The sequence below is a fragment of the Taudactylus pleione genome, unplaced genomic scaffold (assembly GCF_031769625.1).
Source record: "Taudactylus pleione unplaced genomic scaffold, aTauple2 ptg000012l, whole genome shotgun sequence".
In the NCBI taxonomy this organism is placed as follows: domain Eukaryota; kingdom Metazoa; phylum Chordata; class Amphibia; order Anura; family Myobatrachidae; genus Taudactylus; species Taudactylus pleione.
In genome coordinates, this window is record NW_028284415.1 from 19522317 (window position 1) to 19536986 (window position 14670).

Genomic DNA, 14670 nt, shown 5'->3' on the forward strand with positions numbered 1-14670 from the left:
TGACTTCTAGAGAGGTTGAAGAAGGAGGAGAAGACCCGTCAGGAGCTGGAGAAAGCAAAACGGAAGCTTGATGGAGAGACCACAGACCTTCAGGACCAAATAGCTGAGCTCCAGGCTCAGATTGAAGAACTTAAGTTGCAACTGGCCAAAAAGGAGGAGGAACTGCAGGCTGCTTTAGCAAGGTGGTTTTTGATGCATTTTATAAAACCAGAAATTAATCTGCTATTTGTTAGCACTGTGCGTGCACCCAGCCATAGTATAATGGCTAGATCAATTGTTTGCATGGTAGTTTGTATCACTATTACCAGCCATTCACTGATTCTGTGACTTCAGCTTTTAGAGCATTATATACTTAGATGGCAGAAGAGTGCTGCGGGTGTTATGCTGCAATGCTCCCCTTATGATTCAAAATAGCCTACTTTATGGGCCAGTGTGTGCATATGAGGACTATAAAAGATCATGTTCTCTGCTACTCCTTTGTCTGCTCTATTTCATTTTATGACTCCTGTCTAGTTGAACACTCAGTCAGTTCAGCCAATAGATAACACCACCAAGATTAACATACAGTAATATGATTGTCAGAAAGAATTTGGGAGATAATAGATTATGGGATTGTTATAAAAACAGATGACACTGGATGATTACTTGTATCTTGTAATATAATCTCAAAATGTACGCTAGACAACACAAATCGTCAATGAAAAACGATTAATTTATTTATTGTTAAAGTATTTGTTGTATAAGAAATTAAAATGATCTTGAATCTATTAAAAACAAAAATAATTAGTAATGGAATTTAAAAAGTTTAGAGGCACATTTTATGTATACCCACTTAATTAATTATTTTCATGCGCTCCACGCATTTTACATGCAGAGGAGATGAGGAAGTCGTCCAGAAGAACAATACTTTGAAGCTCGTGCGGGAGTTGCAGGCTCAGATTGCGGAGTTACAGGAAGATCTTGAGTCAGAGAAAGCCTCGCGTAACAAAGCAGAGAAACAGAAGAGGGACCTGAGTGAGGAGCTGGAGGCACTAAAGACAGAGCTGGAAGATACTCTGGATACTACCGCAGCTCAGCAGGAACTGAGGTATAGTTTCATGGGCCCATTTCCTCCTCACAGACTTTATTAGCGTATAAAGAAAAATGTAATTCCACATAAATTATTATGCGTTTTGTGCATATGACTGTGCAGCCTCTCTCCGTTAGTTGATATAACTGCTGCAGACGGTTGAACTTTTACTGCATCGATTAAACTATTGGCTTTATTAATAATGTTATTTGGCCATACTTGATCCTTCTCTTTTAGGACCAAACGTGAGCAGGAAGTGGCAGAGTTGAAGAAAAACATTGAAGAAGAAACTAAGAACCATGAAGCCCAGATCCAAGAGATGAGGCAGCGGCAGGCCACAGCCTTGGAAGAGCTGTCTGAGCAACTGGAACAAGCCAAGAGGGTAAGTGAAATGTAGCACAAGATGCACAGACCAAGTAGTATTTTGTTCATTTTACTGCTCTTGATGGTCATGGTTTACTCTTTGCCTACTTGTTCTGTGACACAGTTCAAAGTGAACCTTGAGAAGAACAAGCAAAGTCTAGAGTCTGATAACAAGGAGCTCAGTGGAGAGGTGAAGGTCCTGCAGCAACAGAAGGCAGAGTCTGAATATAAGCGTAAAAAGCTGGAGGCACAAGTTCAGGAGCTTCATGCCAAAGTCTCTGAGGGAGACAGACTGCGGACAGAGCTTGCTGAAAAGACCAGCAAACTTCAGGTACTGCAATCTTCCATATGCACAAAATATTGACAAGTACTCTATCATAAATCCAATTGACTTTGAAGTAGGCCATTCAGACTGTAGTAGGGTCCTATTTTAATTTTGGTCATACACTTTATGTACTTTATATTCATTTAGTATTTTTCCTTTTGTAGAATGAACTGGAAAATGTTTCAAGCCTGCTTGAGGAAGCTGAGAAGAAGGGTATTAAGCTGGTAAAGGATGTTTCTGGCCTGGAGTCGCAGCTGCAGGACACACAGGTAAAGAAATGTACATTAAATCCTAGAGTAGGTCCAGGTCCTTGTGATTTCTCAATTGTTAAGAGAAAAATGTGCTTTGTCTGACTATATGCTGCAATTCCAGTTATAACCAGTAGGTGCACGTCCATCGTTTTGAAGAGTATGTGAATAGATTGCTTGGAAATTGATGTAACCCAGTGGCGTCCCTCCCTGCGGTGTCGCATGGTGCGGGGAGGGACGCCGCCCTCCGCTGAATAGGGGGCGTGGCCACATGGGCCGAAACCCCTGTGCCTATTACTTGGGGGTGATGGGGGGGGTGCAGGAGGTCCCTGTCTGGAGTGCTGGCCGGCTCCCTCAGTGACCGGAGCCGAGTGCTGCACTTAATTCTACAGTGCGGCACCCGGCTCCTGTCAGTGAGGGGGAGTCTGCACCTTGGTGTCACCCCTCTGTGGGTGACACCTGGGTGCAGACCACAACCCCCCTGTGACTCCACTGGTGTAACCTATACATGTTGGATATGATTCAGATTTGGAATTAGAGTATTCTAAAGCAAGTAGCTGTGTTCCTGGACAAACCATGTTGCAATGTAAAGGGTGCAAATACATACATTGTTTTTGCATGTAGGGTAAATACTGGCTGCTATTGCATGTAGCCCACAAATGCTGGACAAATGTATTTTTATACTGCAGGCGGCTAGATTTCAGTTTGGAAAACCCCCCTCCCAAATCTAAATCTCTCTGCACATTTTACACCTGCTCCACCTGCAGTGCAACCAAGATACACAGTTACTTGTTCTTTCTTAAGGTGCCTACACACATACCGTTTTTTTTTTTTACACGATCTGGACGATTCCGACGCATCGTAACAACAGATCGTGTAAAAAATGCCCAAGTCGTGAGTCCCCACTCACGATGCGATGTGCGTCCCCGCTGGTCGCACATCGCATCGTCAGATCTGCCGTGCTGTAGGGCAGATCTGACAATCTAGGATGCGATGAACTGTAAAAAGTCTGGATGCAGGAGAGATCGTATGAAGATTGTGTGCAGATCGTGTGCAAAGCTGCCGGGGAGAGTTTCAAGGGAAATGGTACACATCGGCTGATCGTGAGCACATCGCTATGTGTGTAGGCACCTTTACTCTGTTCCCAAATCTGCATCAGGTCCATTGTTAGTAGTTGGGAAGAAGGCATCTCTGTTAGCAATGCCATATAGGGAACTTAAAGCATTTCTGTTCATTTAATTCATACTCTCCACTTTAACTGGTGTCTTAAGGATAATGAAGTCTCCTCTGTCACACCCACTCCTGGTGCCACATTTCTTCCTCCTTCAACCCAGCTCAGAGGTGTGATAGTAAGTCCTTGTGTCCTTGCAGTTTAGTCAACATATATCCCATTCCTAATAGCCAGAGAGAGGTGGTTTGGAATAGATTACAGTTCTATAGTTCATGTTCCCATCTTCATGTTTTCTCATTGAACACAATATGATGTAGGGTGGGGCTTCTAATCTAATCCAACCTGAAAAACCATTTTCTCCTGTTAATGTTGCAGAACTCAGCACAGTATAGGAGTATGGTTATCTTGCTAGAGGCTAGAGTCTAATTCAGGATAAAATCGGGAAACGCTCCACTGCTGAGATTCAGGCTTACTATTCAGCTCTCATTATATAGATCTGTCAGAACATCAAGGGCCACCTGAGAACTACCAGTAAATAGATTACAGATAACATCAGGTCTGTATATCATATACACACGGAACATAGCTACAGCTTGTAATAGTGGTTCTGGTTCCTCCTCGTAGGAGCTGCTCCAGGAAGAGACCCGACAGAAGCTGAACCTTAGCAGCCGCATTCGTCAGCTGGAAGATGAGAAGAACAACTTGCAGGAGCAACAGGAAGAAGAGGAGGAGGCCAGGAAAGCCTTGGAGAAGCAGATCCTCACCCTCCAGGCACAGGTATGTCACCTCATGAATTATTGTAGTGTGAAATATATTATAAAAAATAAACAAATATTACCAGTATTTGATGACAACACAGACACCAGGCGAGCTGTTTATTTACTAATAAATTAGATGAGTCGTCTTCTCAAAAGAACAATGTCTTCGCAATTAGTTATTGCAAGCCACTGTGGTTAAGCCAAAAATCGAATAGATTTGTGTAATATTAATGATCAACTGTATAGTTTCAGGTCTAGCTGTCTTTCCATTTCACTTTTTACAGTATGCAACCAGTCATCCAGCTTCTGAGCATTATGTTAGATAATGTGCACCAAGTCACAAAGCATTCTGTGCTATTACTCTAAACTGAGGGAGGGCATTTATAGAAAGCTTTGCAAACATAATGACCTACATTTATAAATACAGCACTAACCGATAAGCTTTGTCCCCTTTTCTGTCAGACACTGGATCATGGGATCCTCCCTCCTATATACCCCCATCTTGCAGTGACCGCTGCCTTTTTTTGCCCACAGTACACTGAGGATATATAATTTTTTTTTATTTTAAATTTGAACACCACTGTAGTCGGACATAACACCACGGTCAGTTGAATAGCTCTGGGAACTCCTTTGATCTGAAAGTGTATACTTTTTTTTTTATTATTCTCTGGAAGTTGTCAGGATTTTGAAGACCTGTGACCGAAGGTCTCATTTAGTGCGCAGGATGGGTTTAGATCTTTGTAATGCCCACAAGAGAGGTTGCTTACCATCAGCACAGTCGATTGCCAGGTGGATCACTTTAATAATTCACATGGCTCATGCTGGTGTGGGTGTACCTGTTTCCAAAGAGTTGACTGCACTTCCTACCAAATCATTGAGTGCTTCCTTGTTGCCATAGCAAGGGGTCTTGACCAAGCATCGGTGTTGGACATCCACCTGGCCTTCCATACAAACATAAACTCATTACTTCAGATTCAACAGTTTTGCCTCTAAATATGCCAGTTTTGGATGTACCAACCTAGATTGCTTTAAGATGTCCTGTTTCCAGTGTCTCCCACATGAATGAAGAAGAAACTTATATTTTTACACTTGCGTTAAACTCTTTTCTTAGTCTGTTGGGGGGCACAGGATGTCCACCCTTTATGATCTTGTTTTTTTCATTCCTCCTGGTTTTTTCCTTGCGGCTTTGTAGGCAAAATTACTGAAGTTCCAAGCAAGACTATAGGTGTACAGAAGGTGCCCATACTCCAGTGCAATGCCTCCCATACCCCCAATGCCTCCAGTATCCCTCCGTGTACTCGGAGAAAAGGATTTAACATACATTAACAAAACAATAATCATGGCTCCGTTGCACTCTTTCCCTGAATTCTCCGTTCTCTAGGGTCATTTTTTTCATCCCACCTAGATATTTTTTTCAGTACCTTCAAGTGAGGCACTTCTACACCTCACTGGTTGCCACTGATATAACAGCTCACTATACCCTCTTAGAAGTGCTTTGCCTCCAGCGCTCGCCCTCTCAAGGCATGATTTCCCTACTTGTACACAACCAGCCTGACTAAGACCCACATGAGCGCACTTGGAAGGTGGACACGGAGGAGACCTCGGATGCTGAGGAGTGGGCGCAAACCAGCGAAAATGCTGTAAAATCCTCTAATTATGTCTGTGTCACGGAAAAAGTTTTAAAGCAACTGTATAGGTGGTACCTGGACCCAACCCGCTTGTGGACTATATACCCCTTTATATCAGACGTTATGGAGGAGTTGTGGTGGTGATGACTCCCTGGCTCACATATGGGGGTCCTTTCCCAAACTTAGGCCATTTTGTTCATAAGTTGATACATACTCTTACAGGTATACGTCTTCCTTCGTGTCTCTCTTTCTCCCTTCTCCCTAGGCCGATTACTAATGTACTCGCAGGCTCTGGCTAGCCATATACTTAATGCTGCCAATTGCTCTGTAGCTGGTAACTGGAAAACACACAGCCTCCCCCACTACTCCTGCTTTGTTTACTTCCATCTGGAATACATATGACTTGGAACACATCACAAGCCTTGTGCGCAAAACCCCCCATACATTCAGTATTATTTGGTCTCCCTGGGTTTCTTATCTTCATCATCATCATAATCAGGCCCCATCTCACTCTTGATTGCTCTTCATAGTAAATCCCAGCTCTTTTCACTTTTTTCTTTTACCTCTTCTCACCTCTCTCCCTTACTAACATCCCCTTGTGCTCCCCTCTACCCTCTTTCCCTTTTCCTTCTTAGCCCCCTCCTTACTTTTTCTTTTCTATACTTACCCCTACCTCCCTTTTTTTTTTGCTTCCCCTGGGATTGACAATTACTCTCTGCTCAATAAATGCTAAAAAGAATAATTACCACGGGATCTGATAATCCAGTTAAAATTTATTTTCAGAAGTATATTGCTTCAGGCTATTTTAGTAGAGCTGAAATTGTAATTATTCTTAGATTGTAAACTAATTTGTTTTCATTTTTTTTTTTAAATTAGCTTTCAGAAACCAAGAAGAAGGTGGATGATGATGTGGGAACCATAGAAGGACTAGAGGAGGTCAAGAAGAAACTCTTGAAGGACATGGAATTGATGGGTCAACGTTTGGAGGAGAAAGGTCTGGCCTATGAAAAATTGGAGAAGACCAAAAATAGACTTCAACAGGAGCTGGATGATCTTATGGTAGACCTGGATCACCAGAGGCAGATTGTGTCCAACCTAGAGAAGAAACAGAAAAAGTTTGATCAGGTGAGTATGTTGGCTCTAGCCTTGTAATTGGCAGTCAATGGAAGCTTTAAAAATTGTCTAGAATAATCTATATATAAAGGTGCAGGTGGTAAGATAATTAATTTTGGAACACACCCATTTGTCAACATTTGCACAAAATACATGCAATCTGATGCCATATCACTTCAGCAATACTATGTGGACAACACCTTCAAAACAAAGCTGACTTGTTTAGTTAATTAAAAAAAATTAAAATGTTTTACCTCTATCACCCCTCCTAGCTCCTTGCTGAAGAGAAAAACATCTCCGCTCGATGTGCAGAAGAACGTGACAGGGCTGAGGCAGATGCTCGGGAGAAGGAGACCAAGGCTCTCTCGCTGGCCAGGGCTCTTGAAGAAGCACTGGAAGCTAGAGATGAGTTTGAGAGGCTGAACAAGCAGCTAAGAGCAGAAATGGAGGATCTAATGAGCTCAAAGGATGATGTGGGGAAGAATGTAAGTATTATCAGGCATTGTGTTTGACATAACCATTGCAAAAATATAAACTTGGATGTGTGTTAGTGAAACACTGTGGTCTATTTTAGATGTAATATCCAGTCTAGATTTAATATCCAGTCTGTGTGTCTCCATGCCCCTTTTTAAGCTTGTTTGACTTTGTGATACGTTGGCATTCATTTGTAGAGATAGGCTTGGTTTGTGTGCTTTCCATCTCCTGTCACGATTACCTGTTGTGGTTATAGGCTTTACCTGCCGCCATTTTTCTGGTTTCTAGGTTAGTGGTGTTCAGCACAATAGAAGCTATGGTTCAAGATTGTTTAATCAGCCTGTTGTCCATCTTGTGCACAGTTGTGTTCTTAGGTTACCTCATCATAGTTTTCCTAGCTTCTTGTTTACGAACAACACCATTGGCAATTGCATTTCTATGTTACTGCATGCTAGCACTGTTGGTAGTCTTGGTTCTGGGTTATTATATCCAAACATTATTTACAGCTCAGGTTGTTTTTGGCGCACACTTGTCTTTTGTCAGGTCCATGAGTTGGAAAAATCAAAGCGTACCCTTGAGCAACAGGTAGAAGAGATGAGGACACAGCTGGAAGAGTTGGAAGACGAGCTACAGGGTACAGAGGATGCCAAGTTGCGTCTGGAGGTGAACATGCAGGCTATGAAGGCACAGTTTGAGCGAGACCTACAGGCACGTGATGAGCAAAATGAAGAGAAGAAACGCATGTTGGTGAAACAGGTAAGTACTTATTATATAGGCATGTGGATTAGTGCACCAACTGTGTGTGATAGATACTATTGTACCACAGTATATTATACGCAGTGGCTGTGTTTGTCTATTTCCAAGGTGAGGGAAATGGAGGCAGAGCTTGAAGATGAGCGTAAGCAGCGAGCTCTGGCTGTTGCTACCAAGAAGAAATTGGAGATGAATTTGAAGGATCTTGAGTCCCAAATAGAGGCTGCAAATAAGGGACGGGAAGATGCCATCAAGCAACTGCGCAAACTGCAGGTAATGACTGCAAGTCACTTTTTATATGAGGCAGACAAATATTTCCATATACTTGTGAGAGAGCTGTTTTTATTCACCATGGACCTACCTTTAGTGTAACAGAAACCAAGATAACCCGTCAGTGGCTTTCTTGTGGCTGGTTAAATAACTTTTTTTGCTCATCGGTGTTGCCAGGCTCAAATGAAAGATTACCAGCGGGAACTTGAGGAAGCAAGAGCATCTCGAGATGATATATTCACTCAGTCCAAGGAGAATGAGAAGAAGCTGAAAAATTTGGAGGCAGAAATTCTTCAGCTGCAGGAGGTGAGTATATAGACAAGCAAGTACCTGGTGAGTCACGAAGACATGTTCTTGGAAATCGCCTAGTAATCTTAAATGCCCAAGGTTGAACATCACTGATCCGGGAAAAGGCGATCCCTCTTCGAAACCATTAAAACTGTTTACTTTGATTTCCATTACACATGACTCCCATTCATGTACCTACAGTGTAAGTCTGTTTAATTGACAAAAGAAACACCTTACTATTCACAGGAACTTGCAGCTTCAGAGCGATCTCGGCGCCATGCAGAGCAGGAGCGAGATGAACTCTCTGATGAGATTTCAAACAGCACTTCGGGAAAGTGAGTAATTTTCTTTTAATGTGAAACTTATTTGTTCAGTTAAGTGAGACGTGCACTAGACTGACTGGTTATGGCTGATTATAACACAGGTTGTCCTGACTGTCTCCATTATGTACTGCATTGTACACCGCACTAGATATAGTTGTCATTGCCAGGTCTGCCCTCCTGGATGAGAAAAGACGTATGGAAGCCAGGATTGCCCAGCTTGAGGAAGAGTTGGAAGAAGAACAAAGCAACATGGAGCTTCTGAATGATCGATTCCGCAAGACTACTCTCCAGGTGAGACCAGATCCTTCAGGGATTCCAGGTGTTACCTTTCTTCAAAGTGGAGTCTGTCTTTTCTTGGACAGGAATCCTTCATAGCTCCTTTTTCCCAACGCGTTCCTGTTGATGGTAGCAGAATACAAAATTGCTCCGCATTTCAATATTTATTGATTAGTTGTATTACCCATGTTTATGCTCTCACGACTAGATGGATACACTAAATTCTGAGCTAGTCGGGGAACGTAGTTCAGCCCAGAAGAGTGAAAATGCACGGCAGCAGTTGGAGCGACAAAATAAGGAGCTGAAAGCCAAACTTCAGGAATTGGAGGGAACAGTCAAGTCTAAGTTTAAAGCCACTATTGCTACCCTTGAATCAAAGATTGCACAGCTAGAGGAACAGCTGGAGCAGGAAGCCAAGTGAGTATTCAATGTTGATGAAGCTATGGGACCGCTGTCTAAGTTGCTAGACGTGGGTTTAGTTGAGTCGTGAACAATGGATAAACTTATCTCCTAAAGCAGCAGAAATGTGATGAGTATTTTGAGCTGCTGTTTTGTCCCATAGTGTGTAGTGAGATAAACTGAATGATCTCCTTTCCAACTCCAGGGAGCGAGCTGCATCCAACAAGCTGGTGCGCAGGACCGAGAAGAAGCTAAAGGAGGTCTTCATGCAAGTGGAAGACGAGCGACGGCATGCAGACCAGTACAAAGAGCAGGTATATAATAAAACTGTATAATCTGAAAAAAATATTTTTACAATAGATATATAAAAGACGAGAGTACTCATGGCATATTAACTTCTAAACATTTAGAAAGACGGAAAATATGAATACTAAAGAAGGAGTGTATCTGAATTCTGGGAGACTGGTTATACTGGGATCCTGTCTAAAATGTGTCTCTCAGTACAAGTAGGAACATCTGTATCCTTCTGCAAACTGCTCATGTTATATAAAAAAGAAAATGCTTATCTGGAGTCTACAGATCCGGCTTGGAGATGCATGTGGATGGCAGGCGGTGTTGTAAGTCCAATGGACATCCAAGGTTTCCAAAAACTCAACCGCAATACACAGATGGTACAGCAATGGAGGCCAGCCTACAGGAGACTGCCACCATCTAAAGAGAAATTGTGTTCTTTTAAAGATTTGTTTGACTTGGTATTCAATTCTGTATTAGAGTTTCATAGTCTTGACATATAGGTATCTTTATATTTTCACTAAAAAGCCACCTTGGTTTCATAAATGAAATATATCCTTTGCTCACTGTGCCGTAGATGGAAAAGGCCAACACTCGCATGAAGCAACTGAAGAGGCAGCTAGAGGAAGCAGAAGAGGAAGCCACCCGAGCTAACGCCTCAAGGCGCAAATTGCAGCGCGAGCTTGATGATGCATCAGAGGCCAATGAGGGGCTAAGCCGTGAAGTTTCAACGCTGAAGAATAGATTGAGGTGAGATAAAATAAAACTGCCTGTTATTAGTGACAGGTAGGTGAAAGGAAATAGACATTAAATCAGAGCACGAACACATCACATGAACATTCATCTGGCACAAGCACATTACTTTGTGATCGCTCCAGTTCTTTAAATCTGACTTTTCTAGGAGATACAGTTGCTCATACAGTGTGTTTCTTGTGTATTTGTATGTCTGTATGTATAAATATTTATGTTCATGGTGCCAAATAGAATGTATTTGTGTACTCTTCACTCTTGCAGGAGAGGTGGTCCCATGTCCTTCTCAACGTCCTCCAGCCGCTCGGGTCGCCGACAGCTGCAGATAGAGGGCACTTCCATGGATCTATCAGATGATGAGACCGAAATTAAAACCAATGAGGTCAATGAGACATCCGCTTCATCTCCAACTGAGTGACTTCCTCTATCAGCATTCCTCTGCCCAAGGCAGGGCTGCAGTGATGAAGGGACACTAAGCTGCTGATAGAAGCTCTACAGGTCCAACAGTAAAATGCCAGCGAGTCTGGGGGGAGTTTGTACTGCACTCCTTTTAGACAAATGCACTTCTGTTTCTTAAATGCTAAAATACAAATCCAGTGAATCAATTTCCTGCTGAAGTGCCCTCTGTTGCAGGAACAAGGTGAAAAAACACATTTCTTCACCCCATATACAGAAGGCAGGCATCAAACAGGTTATATATTCTGGCTCTACATTTCTTTTAAAGGCGTCTGTTTTAAGACTTTTTGCTTTCTCTTTATATATAGCATCATGTGGACAAACAAATACACTACATGTCTTTTGTCCTAATCCCATGTGGATGACGGGGGTGGAGGAAAGATGTGGGATGCTCATACCTTTTGCATGTTGTAGCTGACCCAATCTATTTCAGTCTAAGCTACAGTGGATCTTTAATTCAACTAAAGAATTTCCATAATGAAACTGTGAATCTGCCACCTTTTTTATTGCGGAAGAAATTGGTGTCAAGGACAGACTGTATGTTTTCTTAACCGTTTAGTCTCTTGGCACTAAACTAACTGTACTTTCTCCCAACACAGTGATGGCGGCAGTAGTAGGATTAATTATACCCAAACTACATTTCAATAAAGATTAGCACTGTCTTCTGACCCCTCTCTTCATTTTAAACACTTAAACGAAAAAAATACATATTTAATGACAAAAAGGTGCCTTAGACACTTCGTCAATTGAACATATTAAAATACATATCTACATCTCCCTGCAGATGTAATAAGATCATTTTATTGTGCATTATATCTTGTATAACTATGAAGTACGTTCAGAAGTCAGTATTATTCAGAACACATGTGCTGGAATTATGTTGTTTTTTTTAATTTGTATTAAAAGCTTCAACCTTTCATGGTGTAGAGGGCGCCTGCACCACCTCTGGCCCTGTGAGGATTATACAGGTTATCTGTGTGTGCACATAAAATGTCTCTTCATTTATTATTATTTTATTTTTCATTTGTAACGGCTGCCGAAATCACTTGCCCATCCCCCAGGATCTCCCTTTTCCTCTCACCCCCGTGTATATCCAATATTTCTAGACAATGAATTTTGTAAGACAATAAATGTATCATTATAGAATACTGGTTACAGCCTCTTTTTTATTTTAGGAAATATTAAAGACAAGGAAATGGCTTTTAGTTATGTATTTTTCTATGCACCAGATAACTCCAGTAACTGAAAATAAACATGTGATAGTTATTTGCTTTACAAAGACTTCTGCAGTGTGACTCTCTTGAATATATAATCTTATTCTTGCATTCATCCACTTTGGAGGACACTGTTTAACCTTAGGGTATAGAGTTGGGCTTGTTCAGGAGTTCGTACTAAATGCAAACAACTTCGTACTCTGGCTCCTACCCTATTATGCCAAAAGAGTAATGCACTCTATCTTCTGATGTTGAGGAATAGAACATAGGCACTTGTTCAGCACTTTGCCTCTACTCCCGCCTCTCATTGCTCCCTGAGGCCAGGTCACCTGGTCCACTCCGATTTTAGAGACTTTAGGGCAGAGGAGACTTGGGTCAAGGCATAAGCACACTCCATGATTGAACTTGCATATCAGTCACAATGTCTTAAGGAGTTTAAGTGAACAGGTTTATTAATTTTTTTTTCTCTATGGACTTTTTGGGTGAATCCTTATGCTCAAATATTTTTGCCTCAGTGTTTCACAAAGCCCATAGCAGTAATCCAGTTGCATCAGGTCAGTACCCTGGAAAAATATTTTGCCAGAGTGCTTTCCTCTGGTGATACAGTCACCCAGCAAATCTTGTGTCAGGGTTCCGCTCAGGTGCAGTTCTTCATTGGAGAAAAGTCATATTTCGGGAGTTTATAAAGACCTCATAGAATAAGAGTGTTTTTATTAGTCACACAAAGTGTAAACATATGGTGTTTTCATTTCTTTAGGTTAACCTTAAGTACAATACATAGCAGTTAACCATTGCATAAGTACAATACATTACAGTAAAATAAAGGATGGGAGGTGGTGAGTGCAGGTGCAAGGGAGGGGTACCTCACTGTTACAAGGGGTGAGGCAAACTGTATGGTATGATTAGAAACTGTGACAAGTTAAGATTGAAGTGAGGAGAGACAAGTGTGAGGGAGGCCATAAATGAGGAGCTTACAATAGTCTAGGTGAGAGATGATGGATGAGTATGGATAAGAAGATTGGTAGAATCGGGTGAGAAAGGGCCGGAGGAGAAATTGGGTGGGATCAGGGGTGAGAGGGGGCCATATGGACATTTTATGGAGGCAGAAGCAGCATGATTGAGAGATGGAATGAATGTAGATAATGGAGTCAAGGATTCACTGAGACAACAGACATGGGGGGCTAGATAGGCCAATGTTGTCAAAGAAAGGGGGTGGATGGACCCTGGAGTGGTTAAAAGCAAAGAGTTTGTATTGGCCATGATGAGTTACAGGAAGTGCTAGGACATTCAGGGGGATATAACAAAAACAGATTTGAGAGGATGTTGGGAGAGAGGTGGGGAAGAAAAGTGGACTTAGGTCTTGCCAAGTCCTTTTTTTCGAACTCCATAGGAGACACAGGCTTGACCATGGGTATAGGGTGGAGCAGGAGAAGTCCGTGCACCAACTAGTTAAATTTCTTCCAGCAGCACCGGCTCCTCCCCCCTATACACCACCCCCAGCCAGGCCAGTTAAGTTAGCAAGTCCATGGCAAGAGCGAGGAAGAGGCGAAGGAAACCCGACCTACACATACTGGTCCAACACCCAGAAGCGCTAAAGGAGGACTGGAACAGAGTAAAAAACACCACCAGCCCGGTGCGTCAGGGTGGGCGGCCTGTGTCCCCTATGGAATTCGAAGAAAAGGACTTAACAAGGTAAGACATAAGTCCTCTTTTCTTCTACACAGTCCATGTGTAGAAGTGTCCATGGGACATCCCAAAGCAATCCCATTACGGGAGGGGACGCGTCGGAGCTGCACTGAGAACCTTTTTGCCCAAAAGCCGCATCCGCAGCAGCAAAGGTGTCAAACGAACAAAACCGGTAAAAAATATGTGCCGAGGATCATAGGGCCTCTCTACGAAGCTGAGGCACTGCTGGCGAGCGACCCAAGTAGAACCCACCAAGCCAGTGAAAAAAAAAAAAAAAATTACATAAAAGAGGTTTAGAATGCAGAGCAGTCTCTAGCCACGTGCCTTTGTTCCTGCAGGGCATCAAACTGAACTGGCCTGCCTGGGGGCGGGGTATAGGGGGGAGAAGCCGGGGCTGCTGGAAGAAGTTTAACTAGTCGGTGCCCGGACGACTCCTGCTCCACCTTTATACCAAGCCTGTGTCCCCTATGGACTGTGTAGAAGAAATGTTTATTGTATGTCATCAGCATATAGATGGTATTGGAGGTCAAAAGAGTCGATGGTTTCCAAAGGAGGATGTGTGGAGGGAGAAGGGGGACAGAGAATTGACCCTTCAGGGAAACCATCAGATAGAAGAAGGGAGTAGGAGGTTGTGGAGTCAGTTAGACACTGAAAATGAGCAATTGGTGAGGTTATAGGTGAAACCGGAGATGACATTTGCATGGTGTGAAGGAAAAGCGGGGTATTCGTCAATTTCAAATGTGGCAGATAGATCAAGGAGGATTTTGTGGTGAGAAGGTCATTTATGACCCTGACAAGGGCAGTTTCGCATGAGT

General features: G+C 42.6%; 1 protein-coding gene across 3 annotated transcripts in view; it reads left to right on the forward strand.

The window, feature by feature from the left end:
• The window catches only part of MYH10 (myosin heavy chain 10), a 190638-nt gene extending 179022 nt beyond the window's left edge, over nt 1-11616 (forward strand). For all 3 annotated transcript variants that reach the window (XM_088468837.1, XM_088468841.1, XM_088468846.1), the window contains 17 exons: nt 11-182; nt 875-1087; nt 1307-1451; nt 1557-1763; nt 1922-2026; nt 3801-3953; nt 6439-6687; nt 6948-7160; nt 7693-7905; nt 8014-8175; nt 8350-8478; nt 8707-8795; nt 8951-9074; nt 9268-9476; nt 9664-9772; nt 10327-10499; nt 10764-11616. In XM_088468837.1, the coding sequence (XP_088324963.1) occupies nt 11-182; nt 875-1087; nt 1307-1451; nt 1557-1763; nt 1922-2026; nt 3801-3953; nt 6439-6687; nt 6948-7160; nt 7693-7905; nt 8014-8175; nt 8350-8478; nt 8707-8795; nt 8951-9074; nt 9268-9476; nt 9664-9772; nt 10327-10499; nt 10764-10917 (2819 nt within the window). In that variant the 3' untranslated portion in view covers nt 10918-11616. The remainder of the gene's footprint in view (nt 1-10; nt 183-874; nt 1088-1306; nt 1452-1556; nt 1764-1921; nt 2027-3800; nt 3954-6438; nt 6688-6947; nt 7161-7692; nt 7906-8013; nt 8176-8349; nt 8479-8706; nt 8796-8950; nt 9075-9267; nt 9477-9663; nt 9773-10326; nt 10500-10763) is intronic.
• Nucleotides 11617-14670: the final 3054 nt, after the last annotated feature.